This window comes from Neovison vison, chromosome 6 (genome assembly GCF_020171115.1).
Source record: "Neovison vison isolate M4711 chromosome 6, ASM_NN_V1, whole genome shotgun sequence".
Taxonomy (NCBI): domain Eukaryota; kingdom Metazoa; phylum Chordata; class Mammalia; order Carnivora; family Mustelidae; genus Neogale; species Neogale vison.
In genome coordinates, this window is record NC_058096.1 from 224097364 (window position 1) to 224112831 (window position 15468).

Here is a 15468-nt window from a genome sequence, read left to right on the forward strand (position 1 = left end):
CTCAGGGATGCCCAATTCCCCCAGAAGGACTCCGGACACGCGCCAGGTGGCTGCACCAGGACCTTATTTCTGTCATTTTATTTTATTTCTTTTTAAGATTTTATTTATTTATTTAACAGAGAGAGAGAGAGATCACAAGCAGGCAGAGGCAGGCAGAGAGAGAGGAGGAAGGAGGCTCCCTGCGGAGCAGAGCCCGATGCCGGGCTCCATCCCAGGGTCCTGGGATCATGACCTGAGCCGAAGGCAGCGGCTTAACCCACGGAGCCACCCAGGCGCCCCTATTTCTGTCATTTTAAAATGCACGTGGTGTTCACATTTTAGTATTTCTGGACACTTGGATGAAGCTTACAATGTTACCCCTGCAAGGCCCTGTGTGGCAAATGTCCGAAGATGCTTTGGGGGAAATTTCCAGGGAGGGCCAGGACCCAGGTGTCTTCAGCGTCAGGAAACAGCAGTAACTCTGACAACGTCTATAGCCCACGGGACAGCACCGTCGTGGGGAACCATCAGGAGGACAAGACATTTTCACTATGTGTATGTTGCACGAAATAAAGACATTAATTATAACCGCGGAATAGCAGCCGCTGTTCAGGCAGCGCTTGTCCCTGAGGGCCCGCTCTAAACCCCAGTCGGCCCAGAGAGGGGCAGCGTGTTCCCTCAGGACACACAGCCTGCGGGCTCCCCAGGGACACACGCAGGGCTCCCTGGCGTCACCCTGTCCGAGTGGGCGGCCAGGCGGTGGGACTCCGTGTGGGGGGCGGCGGGGTGCGAGGGTCCAGACCCTGGGTGCTGCGGGGGCCGCCGGGGAGCGCAGGGGCAGACCCTGCGGAAGGCCTGCCGGAAGTGGGAGCCCAGGAAGGCGTAGAGCAGGGGGTTCAGCGCGGAGTTGCTGTAGGACATGCAGTGTGCCCAGGTCTTGAGCGCGTAGGCCGCGTAGCTGCGCGGGTGCCAGGCGCCCGCCGGGCCCACCGCCTGCAGCACCAGGAACAGCTGGATAGGGCCCCAGCAGGCGGCAAAGAGCAGGACCACGGCGGCCACCAGCCGAGAGACCTTGGCCCGCACAGCGCCCGCTCGCTCTGCCAGCAGCTGCCCCTGGCGGTGGGGGGAGGGGGTGGGAGGCAAGGCTGCAGGCGGCTGGGGCACCTCGTCAGAGCTCCCCTCCGTTTTTATTTGTATTTTATTTTACTTTTACCTTATCTTTAAGCTCTACGCGCAACGCGGGGCTTGAACTCACCGCGGGATATGGAGAGCTCCCCGGGGACCTCCAGAGCTCCCCTTCTCAACCCGGCGCATTCTCCCGCTCGGCCGCCCCCTGAGTCCCCCGGCCGCACCCCCGTCCCCACCCCCCCCCAGCAGCACACCTGCAGGGAGCTGTCGGTGGGGGCGGGGCGGCCCAGGTGGCGCAGCATGGCCCCGTAGCAGGCGCAGGTGGCGGCCAGGGGCAGCAGGTAGAGCGCCAGCAGATTGTAGAGCGCGAACGCGCGCTCCAGGGCGCGGCTGGGGAACACCTCGTCGCAGTAGATGCGGGGCCCTGGCGAGACGCGGTGCAGAGCGAGCACCGGCAACGACACGGCCGCGGAGCCTGGACCACAGGGCAGCTTGAAGACCTTGCCCGAGCGACGAGGGACGCCGGGCGCCTCCTCGGGCAGCGTCACCGGCCGCCACCCAGGCGCGGGGCCCCCAGGGCGCGCTATTTAGCTCACTTCCCAGATGTGCGCACGACCGAGGCCCACGACCCAGGCCCCTGCCCCGGCCTCGGTGGGGGTGGGGATGCCCAAGGCACAAAGGCTAGTCCTCGAATCCCCATCCCCGGCGGCCCTCGCGCTGCACTTACCCACCCAGATGCCGAGGCTGACCGCCAGAGCCAGGCGGGGCGTGCGGCGGTGCAGGGCGCGCAGGGGGAACACGGTCACGTACCAGCGGTCCACGCTCATGGCGGTCAGGGTGGCGCACGTGGCCTGCACGGAGACCTGCGAGGGCCGAGAGCCGGGCGTTTCGCCCTGGGTCCGCCCTGGGCCCTGCCCTGTCCGCGCCCACACCGTGGCTCCCCCCAGATCTCCAGACACTCGGGCACAAATGGGACGTGTTTTGGGAAGGTCTCCAGGGGCCACGGGTTGCAGGGGCAGGAGAGGGGGACACCAGAGAGGATCCCAGGAGAGCGGAGGTTTGAGGGAGCCATTTGAGGTCCGCCGAGACCCGGGACTGAGACAGGGGAGGCAGAGCCACCGTAGGATCGCGGGACGGACCGCGCAAGAAGCCGCAGGACCCAGATCGCGCTCCCTGTGCCCACCTGCGTAACCCACACCCGGTCCGTAACTCACGCACCTGCGGAGTCCTTCTCCCCGCGGCCGGTGCGTCCCGGCTCCACTTCTTCCTCGACCCCGCCCCACCCGGGGTCCAGCCCGCCCACACCCAGACTCCGCCCCTTGGGGCCCCTCCCTCCCGCGCCCGTGCACCTGCTGCATGTAATTGACGAACTTGCACATGAAGTCGCCGAGCACCCAGGCGGGCAGCGGGTAGAGCAAGGCCGTGAAGGGCACGCAGCACAACAGGAAGGTCACGTCGGTGGCCGCCAAGTTGGCTGCAGGGGCGAGCGCGCGGGGAGCCTCAACCACCCAACGCCCGGGCCCAGGCCCCTGGTCTCTGCCTTCTTAACCAGCGGGATCGCCCACCCCGACGTCCTCAGGCAGAGAATTTGGGGCATCCCCCCAGTCCCCCACTTTTACGTTGCAAACATCCCCTCTGCACGGGCTTCGCGGCTCACCCTGTCCCCCTGGAAGAGCCAGAGCACGGGGCTTCCGCATCCGCCTGCAGGCTGGAGGCAGCTGTGCCCCCCCCCCCACCATCGGATGCAGAAAGCTGTGCACTCACCTGTGCCGGGTGGGCCAGCCCAGGGCACAAACGTGTGAACCGGGCCATGGGCCAAAGGTCGTACTTTACTTCACTGGGCACGGGGTTACAAAAGCCCCATTTGGATCAGACCCTTTCCTCAAGGCTCAGGGCCTGGCTCTCGGGGAGCCGTTGTTCTGCAACCTCCCTCTGAACCACCGTGCCCGGAACCCTCTGGGGCTCTAGCCCGAGAGGGCAGGGACGGACGGCAGGGACAGGACCCGTCTGGGGGAGCCCCCTCGCCTCACGGGATCCCAGCGTGGCAGGCAGGCTCCGAGCAGCGCCCCAGCGCTCACCTATGTAAAAGTTGGTCACCGTCCTCATTTGCTTGTGGCGGCAGATGACGAAAATGACCAGAGAGTTCCCAGCCAGGCCCAGCAGCATCAGCACCGCGAAGAACAGCGGCACGAGCCAGGCGTCCACCGGCAGCAGCTGGGAGGCCCCGCCGCCCGAGGCACTGGCCGGCATCCTCCCGGATGCGTTGGGCACCGACATGGCCACGGTGCTCACGGCCCCACAGGCCTCTTCCTTGGCTGCTTCTGGGATCCCAGCGGGGACCCTCCTCCTGGCCTCCCGCTGGGCACACACCGCTGAGCACAGGGAAGGGTCTCAGCGGGAGGCCACCGGGTCTGGAGGGCTGCTCTGCTGGGCTGGGCAGCTTCTCTGGGAGTTTATACCCTGCCGCCCGCCCTGTCCCCGCCTTCCCCCCTCCTTCCCGCGCGCCCGCCATTCGCGTGCACAGCCAGCTTCTCCCCCTTTCTTTCCTCTCCTTCCATAGTCCACAGTCCTGGCGAGTGCACTGGAGGGGACAGGCTGGAGGAGGGGTTTGGGGGGCCAGAGGAGAGGGCTCAGCTGCATGGAGGCTGCTATAGGTCCTAGAAGGACGATCCTAACAGGAGGTAGAGACCCACAGGACCGGCGAGCAGGCTGGACCAAAACACAGATGCAAGAGACGGCCCCTTGGTAGTGGCCATGACTTTGACCTTCCGAGTGCTTGGGGCTCAGTGGGTGGGCCCTGGCTGGTGGTGAGGCCAGCCCTGACCGGGGCTGTGAGGAGGGGCACTGGAGAGCCGTGGGCCGCTCAGAGCAGGGCAGGGCTGCCCAGGATCTAGCCGTCAGCAGACTCCTGGTCTTGAAGAAGCTCCCTAGGACTCCACTGCTGTAACTGGGGTTTCTGCCTCCCACCTAAGCGACCGCCGGTAGCAGATACTCGCACTGGGGACGTGGGCACCTGTGACCCTGGTGGCAGGAACCAGGTGGAGGGCATTCTGCAAGGACACCGTTGACCCCCAAAACCCACACCCAGAAATGTACCCCAGATACTACCCACGAGGCATGCCTCAGTGTGCCAGCCTGCTCCGGCCATGGCGGTACGACGCAGAGACAAAAAGATGCCGCCATTGAGGAGACCGTGACTAAGAGGTGGGGGAGGGGAGAAACGGGGAAACAGGCCCTGGGCCCCTGGGGCACATCAGTCAGCCCCATCACTAAAGACTCTGGGAGAGGGTACTGCCCCTTCACCTCTTTCCGCCTTCAAAATTATTCTCGACCCCGGCCTAGAAAGTCAGCAGGCCAGGATGAGGAGACCCAGGCTTGCTAGGAAGAGGGACTCTTTTGGGGCCGCAGCTGAGTCCAAGGGCCTGGGAGAGCACTGAGGGCATGGCTGGACCTTTTTAGGTGGGGGCGGCGGGCAGCGGCGGCGGCTCCTGGGGCACCGAGTGTCCACGAGGGGGTTGGGAGGGTCCCGCGCAGGTTTCCGGGGAAGGAAAGAATCAGGCCAGAATCAGGCCGAGGCCCACACTGTGCCCTTTCCCACCAGCACGCTCATGGAGCTGGTTGTCATGGGCCCGACCAGGGGACCAAAGGCTCCTGGCCCTCAGAACCCCCTGCCTGTCCCTCTGCCCAGAGGCGCCTTCTCCCAGGGTTTGAAGCACCCTCGATTCCTGTGGGTCTTCTCACATTTATCTATGTGACGTCGCTCAGCACGTGCTCTGGGGGCGCTTAGCAGCCCCTCCTCCTCCTCACAGGCCTCCCGAAACTGTTGCTCTCTGTTTGCTAAGGCGATCTGGTCCTGTGTCCTGCACAATTTCCAGCAGGCTGCGTGTGGCAGGTTATATCCCTGTGCTGTCCCTTGACATGGTCCTAGACCCCCACTCTTCTTGTAGATGGAAGAGGGTTCTAGATTCCACAGCAGCTTTAATTCTCTTCCCCAACCCGTTGCCTCTGAACAAAAACCAGACCTCCCCTCCCAGGACCTCCAGGCTCACGGATCCACCCTCTGCTGTCTACCCCCATCCCCCGTGTGCTCACTCATCACCCTGCTCTGGTTACTCAGGATGCCCCAGGACCTTTGCACTGGCTGTTCTCTCTGCCTGACATGCCCTTCCCACTTTGCAGCTGACCAGTCCCTCCCTCAGAGAACTCTTCTTTCCTATCCCGCTCGGTGGGGAAGGGGTCTGCCTTGGTCACTGCTGCATCCCCAGAGCCCATTGCTGGGCCGTGCCCACAGGCGGCATTCCTTAAATGAAGAAATCCTTAAAGGTGAAAGGGGGTGGAAGCTGATATCCTATTTTTAGACACGAGTAAACTGAAGCACCCAGCCCAGGCTCCGGGCTGCCCTGGAACACAGGTGGGGAGGGGCTGGTGGGAGGAAAAGCCGAGTTGGTGCTGGGGCGTAGGGGAGCTGGGGCTTGGGTCCCTTCATCTGTCCCCTGCCTCTGAAATGGATGTCCCCCCTCTCTCCTGGCTGCCCAGGCCTCAGTTTCCCCGCCACCCTCCCACCGGCTTCAGGGGCAGGGATCACGCTCCCTCCCCCCTCAGTTTCCCCGTCTGTTCCTCGGGGCTGGGTGTGCCCCTTTCCCACACCCGCAACCTGGAGGCTTGGCTGCGGTCCCCGTTCTCCGCCCCGGCTGTCCCGCTTGACCCCCGGGGCTGGGTGCCCGCTGCCCGCAGCCCGGGATCCGCCGGCTTCGTGGCCTCGGCCCCCGCCCGGCGCGTCCAGCCTCCAGGCTCCGCCCCGGCCCGCCTCTGGGCGCCCGTCACTTCCTGCTCGGGCCGAGAAGGCCCTGCCGGGCGGCGGCGACCACAGCGGCCGAGCCATGGTCGCACTGGAGAACCCGGAGGGCGGCTCGGAGGAGGCGGCGGCGGCGGTGGGAAGCGCCCCGGGCGGGCGGCGGACGCTGTGAGCGCGGCAGGGCGGGCGGCCAGGCCTCCGGGGACTCCTGCACCCGCTCTGCTCCCCTCTCCCCTGCTGTCCGGCTGCAGCCCCAGGCCGCCCCGCCCCTTCTCCTGGCGGAGACCCCCGAGCGCCGTGGGGTGGGGGTGGGGGGCTTTGTTGCCACCCGGGAGAGCCCAGTCGCGGCGCGTCCGGGTGTCTGGGCCCGGGGGGCACCCCCGGTCTGTGCGTTTATGTGCCTCCGGGGCCCAAAGATGCGCCCCCGGTCCGGTGCCCGGGCGCTGACTCGCGTGGGGGGGGGTCTCCTGCGCCTCGCCCCCGGCTCAGGTGAGGGGTGCCCCTGCGCGAGGCGCCCCCGGAAACCGCTTTGCTGTTTGGGGTGTTTACGCACTGGCCGCTGTTCCTGCCCCCAGGCTGGCTAGGGAGCCCCCCCAACCCCGCCAGCCCGCGCTTGCCTGGGGGGGGTCTCTCGGCCCCCCACCTCCCGAGCAGCCAGGCCCTTTGTTCACGTCCGGGTACTTGACAGATGCGACGCGTGGGGTGCCCCGAACCCGGGGGGCGGAGCCGCCCGCTCTGGGTGCAGACCCCAGAGCGGCTGTGCTGGAGGCCTATTTAACCGGGATGTTCCCGCCGAAAGCAGCCACCCACCCTGTGGTCCTGGTTTGTGGGGGGCAAGGAGGCTGTTGCCTCCCCCGCGTGCGGGCCCGGCCGCCCGGGCAGTATATGCCTCAGTTTCTCCATCTGTAAACCGAGGCAGAGTGGCGGCCTGTTCTCAGAATGGCTGGGAGGGGGAGGGCAGAGGTCTGCGACCCTGTGCCCGCAGAAGGGGCAGCCATTCTGTAATTATTATCGGAAACTTCTTCCTGTGTGATTTGTTTCATTATACATTTATTATTACTCCTTTGTTATCTCCCCCTGGGCCTTCACCCAGAAGCCATGTGGGCTCTACAGATGTGGGTACTTTCCTTCTTTTAAGGGGCCTTACCCATCCAAGTGGGTATTAACCTGCCAGTGGGTCCCCACGGATGTCCCCAATGCTCCTTCACCTCTGTGTGTCCCTGGGGGCGGGTGCGGTCACTGCTGGAGGCCCCAGGTGGCCCCACCCCAGCCTGAGTCACCTCTGCGCTCTGAGCCCGCCCCCTCAGTTTCCTGCTTCGGGAAATAGGTTCCTCTCTTGCCTCTTCCTGGGGGAGGGGACTAGTGCCAGAGAAAAGTATATTTTAGCCCAAGAGAAAAGGTGCTCAACCTGATTTGGCCACTGTTTCTACCTGGACCTGTCCACCTTTGTGGGGCATAAGCATCTTTCACGATGCAGCCATTTCCTGAGTCCTGTTGGGGCCAGGAAGGCGAGGGTGCCCTGTCTGTGTCCCCAGTTTCCCCATCTCTGGTCTGGGAAATAGCTGACCTGGCCCTTGGCAGGTGCTGGGGACACTCCTGTTCATAAGGGTCTGGCATGGCAGGTGAGGTGTTAGTAAACAGTTGCCTGGGCCAGCTGATTGGGCGAGCCGGGAGCAGGGCGGCTTCTCCCAGATGATGTCTGAACAGAACGTGCCGAGAAAGTTCACTGGAGGCAGCAGGCTCAGCAGGTGCAAAGGCCCTGAGGTCTACCGTTCCTGGCGGTTTGAGGCCCTGTGAGGGGGTCGCTGTGCCTGGAGCAGAGGACCCACAACCTTCATTACAAATCTGATTTACTGGGTATTTGTGGCCTGCTGCTTCTGCCCTGCCTGCTTCTGCTGTCCTCTCTCTCTCTCTCTCTCTCTCTCTCTTTTTCTTTTTTTTTTTTAAGATTTTATTTATTATTTGACAGAGGGACACAGTGAAAGAGGGAACACAGGCATAGGGAGTGGGAGAGGGAAAAGCAACCTTCACGCTGAGCAAGGAGCCCAATGCGGGACTCGATCCCAGGACCCTGGGACCATGACCTGAGCCGGAGGCAGACACTTAACGACTGAGCCACCAAGGCGCCCCTGTCCTCTCCTTCTTGAGTGAGGGTTCAAGCCCAGCCATTGGCCCTGGAGGCCACATGTTTCTTGCCTTCATTGTGGTTGACGTCAGCCACCTTGAGTTGGTGGTAGGATTCAATTTCCAGATGAGATCGGGCACGTTCAGGGTGGTATATGGCTGTAGACAGGGACTCAACTTCCAGCGCTCAGCTCAGAGCATGAGGCCCACAAGAGGGTGGCAAGCCCCCCGAAAGCCTGTGGGGCCAGGCACAGACCCCTGTGTTCCCGGTACTGGACAGGGCAGGGCTAGGCCTGGCCCTGAGGGTTCGGGGGAGCCATGCAAGGTGGCGGAGCAGGGCAGGGCCAGCTGGGTCTTCACTAGGTTGGGGGTGGAACTCTGTGGAGTCAGAGAAGCAGGAGGCTGAATGGCTCATGGGGCATGTTCCCACTCTGACCAGGTCCCAATCCTGGTTCTGCCACTCCCATGAGGAGATGGGGAGGCCCTATTCCTCAGAGCCTCATGTCCCCAGGGCTCAGCCCTGCTCTGACATCCCTGATAAGCCCCCCCCCCCCCCCGCCCCGGATGCAGACTCTTATCGGCCGCAGCAGGCTGCCGCTCTGGGCTCTTTCCAGCTGCCAAGGTACAGACACAGCACGGGAGCCCTGAGGAGGCGGGGGGCGGGGGGTGAGCTGGGGCTGGCGGTGGGGGGTGCTCGGGCCTCAGGGCGTAGCCCTCTGGGGGCACCAGCCTCACAGTCATTGGCTCGGTGCTGACTTGGTTTACCCCGGCCTGTCTTTGTTGGCGTCTCTGCCACGGTGGGATCTGGGACGTGACCTGTGCCTCAGCTGCAGTTCTGTATACGGGGTGTCAGCACGCGTCCCCCCTCGTGGCATGGTAGTGATGGTGAGAAGGAATGTTCCCTCTAGGGACGATGCTGTGATCAACCGTGTGACGGGGGTGAGCTCCCCATAACAGGAGGAAACCAAGGAGGCGCTGCGGAGTCAGGCGGGAAGGGTGTCTGTCCTGGCCCTCTTGGCTCTGAGTATCCCCTTTCAGACTCAAGGGCACCCACAGAAGCCATTTTTCTCTTCACGTGGCCGGGGTGAGCTGGGGTTCCAGGTTCCACAGCGAAGCATCCTAGCTGGGACTCGAACTCGGGACTGACATGCCAGGGTCCAGCCGTGCCTCTGCCTGCGTGCCCCTGCTGACGGGTGCTGGTTCAGGTGTGAGTTTGTTCGTGAGGCAACGGCATGGATTTGGGGGGAACTCTTACCCACTGAGCCTTGGCAGCTCACCTGCTCTGCTGGGGCGTCCGTGGCGTGGGTCTCAGCCTGTTTGCTTTTTGGAGAGGTCATGGCCATTCTGCACCGAACAGATAGATCCTTAATGCTGGGGACGCTTTAGGTCTGTGTAGGCCCCGAGGAGCACTGGCTTCCTCCCTAATCCTATGAGGATTCTCCTCCTAGAAGTGGCTCAGAGGGGAGAGGCCGAACTTCTGCTTTTAGTTTGTGTCCAGGGAACTTTGGCTACTGGGAAAATGTGGGGGTACTTTGGACTCTGGGTTCCACTTGGTCTTGGAGTCATGGTTTTTTTTTCCTTTGAGACCTCACCCCGCGTGCGGGGCATGGCCGTGAATGTCTACACGGGGATTGCCACGTCGTGGGCGAGGGGGGCGGTTAGCTTTGAAGCAGAACCAGTGATCAGAAACGCGAAGGGACGCGTCATATGGCGGCCGGGGGGCTCTGGAGGAATTTTGACAGAGCCAAAGGGGCGAGCGACTGAGCCAGTCCGAGTCTGGGGGAGTGTGCACGGGGCGGGGGGGCGAGGAGGCCACATGCCCTTGGCCCTGGTCTGGGGGCTGTCGGGGGCAGACAGGAAGGCCAGGAACTCCTTGCCAGCACTCCTCCTTCCAGTGCTCTGCACGGCCCCACCCCCAGTGCCCCAGTGTCTGCAGGTGGCCCTCCTGTCCCAGTGGGAGGCCCAGCCTAGCCGCTAATGCATCCCTACATTAATGCATTTGCTTGGAGGAGGGCAGATTAGTTGGGGGGGGCGCGCTCCGGCCTGCCTCTGGGCACATTGTGGCGGGGGGACACCAGGGGCTTGCACACTGGGCTCAGGCCTCACCTTGCGCTGCTGGAGGCTGTTGCCCAGGAGATGCTCGCGGGGGCGGGGGGCCGTCCAGTCCCGCAGACGCTGGGGCCCACCGGCTTGCAGTTAAGGTCTGGAAGCCTGGGGGAGGCAGGAGGTGCTTTCCTTGGCCACCCACCCACCATGCGGATTCGGGCACGGGTCTTCTCTTCTCTGGCCCCCTCCTGGGTGATGGGACCGTGAAACGCAATGGAATTTGGGGGGTCTGGGGTTGTTCATTGCTGAGGGAAACCAAGCAGGGGATGTCCTGGTACAGGGGCCGATGGGGTTCTGCCTGGCGGTCCTGGCCCGGGTTGGCCCTGAGGCCTGCCTCCCCACCCCATCCCGGCCCACAGGCCCCTTCCGCGCTGTCTGCCCACGCTAGCTGGCCCCCAGGCGAAGAGGCTGTCGGCCTCCAAGCGGAAACAGCATTTCATCAACCAGGCTGTGCGGAACTCCGACCTCGTGCCCAAGGCCAAGGGGCGGAAGAGCCTCCAGCGGCTGGAGAACAGTGAGCAGGGCTGGGCAGGGCTGGGTGCACCTCCTGGGGCTTCCTGGGGCTCCCGCGAGAATGGTCCAGAATCCTCCGTCTGTTGCTCTCATCTGCTGCTTTTGCCCGAGGCCGGCCCCAAGCCGGGCAGTGCTGGGGCGGGGCTGTGACGAGCTGGGGGCGTGGGGGCTTGGGTTCTCAAAGACAAGCCAGGGAGAAGCAGGTGTTCTGGAGGTGGAGGCCGGGGGGTTTCTGTGCCTTCTGCGAAAGACAGCTGGAGCGTGGAGGTGGGGAGACGGTGTGCGCCGGAGGGCAAAGGCCCTAAATGCAGAGGCCAGGGGTTTCCGTGGAGACATTTGGGGGGCCCAAATGCCACCCCCCAGCCCAGAGACCATCTGCTTCCGTCTAGCCCAGTACCTCCTAACCCTGCTGGAGACAGACGGGGGCACAGCCGGTCTGGACGACGGGGACCTGGCACCCCCGGCCGCGCCCGGGATCTTCGCGGAGGCCTGCAGCAATGAGACCTACGTGGAGGTGCGGCTCCCGTGCCCTCCTCCTGCCTCCCCTGCTCCTGTTCTCGCTTCCACAGCACACCTGGCCTGTGCCGGTCCCTCCCTCAGGAGCGCCCATGGCGCCCAGCCCCCTCGGCGCCCAGCCCCCTCGGTCCCCTGATGAACAGCCGCTCTGCTTCCCTCGGGGCCCCCACAACAAGCCAGAACTCCTACCCACCCCAGAACTTTCCAGCACTCCTGATTCCTCTGCCCGTCACTGGGAATGAATGAGTCCATGGGAGGCTTAGCTGGTCCATGGCAATCCCCCGCCCCAGACAGGCAGATCTGCAGGTACCCCATAAACTCTTGGCCAGCCCGGTGGGCACATGGGTCTAGAGGAGTATGTCCATACACATGGGGGCCCTCTGTGGCCATTGGCTAAATGGAGAGCCTGGGGCTCATGAGCCTGGGTCTTGCCTGCCCCTCTTCTAGGTCTGGAATGACTTCATGAACCGCTCTGGAGAGGAGCAGGAAAGGGTTCTCCGCTACCTGGAGGATGAGGGCAAGAGCAAGACGCGGAGGAGGGGGCCGGGCCGTGGGGAGGACCGAAGGAGAGGTGTGGGCCTGGACGGGAGGTTGGGTCAACCAGAGGAGCGAAGGGGGGGCCTGGCTGATCCTGTTGTGGGCGGGCCAGGGATAGGTGGAGAGGAGCCCTGGGGACGGGTGGGGGGTGGGGAGCCTGGCGAGTGGGCGGTACCTGGGGGTGGGTGGGAGGAGCCTGGCGTGGGGGCGGTGCTCCGGGGAACGCATGGGGAGGAGCCTGGCTTGTGGGCAGGCCCGAGGCTTGCTCTCCACGCAAGGACATCTTGCAGAGGACCCGGCCTACACGCCCCGCGACTGCTTCCAGCGCATCAGCCGGCGTCTGAGAGCCGTCCTCAAGCGGAGCCGCATCCCCATGGTGAATACCAGGCCAGGCTTGGTCTTTTTTGACAGATTTTCTTCCTCCCCTTCCTAATCGGCCGTGGTGTGATGGGAGATCTCCCCAGTGCAGGCGGTGTTGGTGGAGACGAGGCAGGGTACAGAGCAGACCAGTGTGATCAGCGTGCAGCGTGCAGCCAGGGCTGGGGAACGGTTTTCCCCGAGGGTGGGGGGCAGGGACAGTGAAGGAGGGTACTGCGGGATGCGTAGGAGTCCACCAGGCCAGAAGGCCCAGGAGTCCAACAGTATGGCCATATCTCAGTCCTGCTATCTTTGGGAAGGGTTCCGTAGCCTCCTGGAACAGCTCAAAGGCCACATTTGAAGCGAGGTCTCCGGGCTCCAGAGGCTCCCCTGGGCAGGGGGCCTGGACGGCTTGTCCACAGTCCCGCGGTTGGCCTCACCCCAGGCCCGTCTCTCCCGCAGGGAACGCTGGAGACGTGGGAGGAGCGGCTGCTGAGGTTCTTCTCCGTGTCTCCCCAGGCCGTGTACACGGCCATGCTGGACAGCAGGTGACTGGGTGGGAGTGAGCACCGTGCTGTCCGCGGGGCTCCGGCCCTGGCCCTGGCCGACGGCCACTTACCGTCTGTCTCCCTCCAGTTTCGAGAGGCTCCTGCTTCACGCCGTCTGCCAGTACATGGACCTCATCTCAGCCAGTAAGTGCTGCTGGCCTGCCGGGCCCCATCAAGCTTCTGCGGCCCAGGGAAACCGAGGCCGGAGTCACGCAGGGGCTCGTCCCTCAGGGGGAGGCTTCCCGGGGAGGAGGGCGCCATGAGCCAAGGGTGGGCGGTGGGACAGCGTGTTCACGCGTCAGAGGCCCCCCGTGTGCCTGGCCCTGTGCTGGGCGATGCTGGCAGCACAGATGCTCCCTGGGAGCCTGGGCCTGTGCAGGCGTCTGGGGCCCCCAAGACAGAGGCAGAGCTCTGTTTAGCTCGAGTCCCTCCGCTGTGACACGCATGTGACATTGGCAAGTGCCCCCTCCTGGGGCCCGCGTCCTCTTTTATAATGCGGGTGTCAGGGAGGGTCCTCATAGGCCCTTGCTGTGTCTGGGTGCCCCATGGGGTCCGGGCTCCTCATCGTGGCGACCTGCCCGACTTGCTGAGGAGTCGGTTTCCATGGCAACTCCAGGCCGCCGCTTCCTCCTACCGGCTCCCTCCAGTGGACTCCGAACTTTGTTCCCGCAGAGCCAGGACCCAGGGGCGGGGCCCGGTGCTTCTCTGCGGGAGCTGAGCGGGGCCGAACACAGAGGAGGAGGGGCCCTGAGCCCGCGCCCCGCAAAGGCCTGAAAGCCGGGCCGAGCTTGGGGGGCGCGGGGCTAGTTCAGGTGTGGGAGTGAGGGGAGGGGAGGGAGAGGGGAGGGAGGTTGGTGGGCGCGGGGCCACCCAGCGCTGGACGCCGGAGGAGCCAGGAGGGGTGGAGATGGCGACCTGGGGACCCGGGACTTGCATAGTCCGGTCACTGCTGCCGTCCTTGCCCCCTCACAGGTGCGGACCTGGAAGGCAAGAGGCAGATGAAAGTCAGCAATCGGCACCTGGACTTCCTGCCCCCGGGGCTGCTCCTGTCCGCGTACCTGGAGCAGCGGAGCTGATGGCAGCCCGGCCCCTCCCCGCCCCTCCCCGCCCCTCCCCGCCTCCCCGCGCCGGGTACTTGCGGACGCGCTCTTGCCTCCAGCGGCCCTCTCTCACTCTGGCCCCTTCCCTGTCCACCTGTCCCCTTAAGCGCTGGGGGCTGGGGCCCCGCCGGACTGGCCTGGCCTTGCCCCTCCGGCTGTTTTGCAGCCAGGAGACCCGGCCTGGTCACCTCCGTGCTCCTTCCTTCTGCTTTTCCAGCCCCGTTTGAAGCCTACGCGGGCAGTGAGAGGCTGGGTTTTTATCACTTTTAATGAATTCGGCATGATTTGTTGTACATTTTTAAATTTCCCTTTTGGGAAGAAAAACCAAACACTTGCTCCAACTGATAAGTGGGGGGCTTTGTTCCAGTCCCTGCTTTAACCCCCCACCCAGTTTTTTGCTTGGTTGGGGGGGTCCCTAGGGCTCTGCCCCTTTTTCCAGGAGCGTTCTGTCGTGTGTGCGTGTGTGTGCGCGCCTGTGTGTGCGTGTGCCCTGCAGCCCTGGACACAAGCTACATCTTAGAGGCTGGTCCTACCACCGTTTGAATGTGTGTTCTCCCCTGGTGGCTTTTGGTGGCTCTTGGGGCCCTCTCTGGTCTGCACACCTCCTCCCTTCATACTGGGGGATTGGGACTTCCAGCCAGAAGCCTCTGCCCTCGGACTGCCCCATTCTCCTTGCTCCTCCCCCACCCGGCTCTGGCCTGTTGCCTTGGGGTATCCTTACACTGGTCACCCCGGCATGTCCCACAGGAGCAGAGCTGGGGCACACCCCTCCCGTGTGTGTGGCTTGTTGTGCTTTGGGAAAAGTGGAGAATTCAATAAATTTCTGGTGCTCTGGTCACCAGCTGTGGGTTTTCCTTTCCTCCAACAGGTGCTCAGGACGTGCTTAGGTCCTGGTCACGGAGGGCTGCAGGCCTCAGGGGATGAAGGTTCACACGGAGTGACACCCCCCCCCCGTGGGAGGCGGGTGTGTGGGGAGATGCTCCTGGGAGCTCTGCGTCCATTGGCTCTGCTGCCCTGGCTTGTCCCGTTCCCAGGTGCCCAGGTTCGAACCCCAGCTCTGCCACTTCCCAGCCGTCGAGGGTCCAAGAGGGTCCAAAGGTCACTGGGAGGAGCCTCCTGGGGCGGCCAGAACGAAGTCCCCCAGCTGTGGCTTAAAACCGCAGGAATTTATGGTCGCTCTGGAAGCCGGAAGTCCAACTCCACCTGCGGCCGGGCCGGACGCTCCAGGGGAGGGTCCTTCTGCCCCTCGGGGTCCCTGGTGTCCTTGGCTCGTGACCGCCACATGGCAGCCCCGGCCTCTGTCTTCTCCTGGCCTCCCCGTGCTCCTTGCCGTCGGCTTCCCTCTGCGTGTGTCGGGCTGGCCGGGGCCCCCCAGGACGTCCGCAGGGTGGGTTCGTGCATCCGGGGGTCCTGCCGGCCAGGCGGCTCCTGCCTGCGGACGCCGGCGCCGGCCCTGCGGCTGGGCGCGCTGCGAGCCGGCCCGGGGGCAGGTCTGGGTCGGTGACCGGACACCGCGCGCACGCTCGACTCCTCTCCAGCTACGGAGGCCGGCGGGGCCCCGCCCACACGCCGAAAGTGCGCGTCCCGGGAGGGAACAAAATATGGAACGCTTCACGAATTTGCGTGTCATCCTTGCGCAGGGGCCATGCTAATCTTCTCTGTATCGTTCCAATTTTAGTATATGTGCTGCCGAAGCGAGCACGGGTCAGAGCCCCGCCCGGGAGCTATTTATAGTGCGCAGGAGGAATCCCTTTACAGAGAGGGT

The 15468-nt window shown here is 64.3% G+C and overlaps 2 protein-coding genes and 1 non-coding gene across 6 annotated transcripts; 1 reads left to right on the forward strand and 2 right to left on the reverse strand.

The window, feature by feature from the left end:
* Positions 1–241: 241 nt before the first annotated feature.
* Positions 242–3521, reverse strand: KISS1R (KISS1 receptor). Its single transcript, XM_044255468.1, has 5 exons — positions 3186–3521; positions 2457–2581; positions 1835–1970; positions 1362–1582; positions 242–1092 (listed from the first exon to the last, which is right to left on the reverse strand). Exons 1-5 carry the CDS (start codon positions 3382–3384, stop codon positions 658–660), a joined length of 1116 nt encoding a protein of 371 aa, XP_044111403.1. The 5' UTR covers positions 3385–3521; the 3' UTR covers positions 242–657.
* Positions 3522–5950: 2429 nt separating this feature from the next.
* R3HDM4 (R3H domain containing 4) lies at positions 5951–14541 on the forward strand. 4 transcript variants are annotated; one of them, XM_044254737.1, is made up of 9 exons: positions 5951–6070; positions 10492–10646; positions 11035–11159; positions 11609–11732; positions 11989–12074; positions 12518–12603; positions 12692–12747; positions 13276–13415; positions 13576–14541. In XM_044254737.1, exons 1-9 carry the CDS (start codon positions 5988–5990, stop codon positions 13603–13605), a joined length of 885 nt encoding a protein of 294 aa, XP_044110672.1. In that variant the 5' UTR covers positions 5951–5987; the 3' UTR covers positions 13606–14541. The 4 variants fall into 4 exon arrangements, with proteins under 4 accessions (XP_044110672.1, XP_044110673.1, XP_044110670.1 ...); XM_044254735.1 differs by lacking the exon at positions 5951–6070 and adding an exon at positions 7962–8648; XM_044254738.1 differs by lacking the exon at positions 13276–13415.
* A 757-nt stretch (positions 14542–15298) lies between these two features.
* On the reverse strand, positions 15299–15405 carry LOC122910955. The gene has a single exon (XR_006385307.1). It is a non-coding gene; the product is annotated as a U6 spliceosomal RNA (small nuclear RNA).
* Positions 15406–15468: the final 63 nt, after the last annotated feature.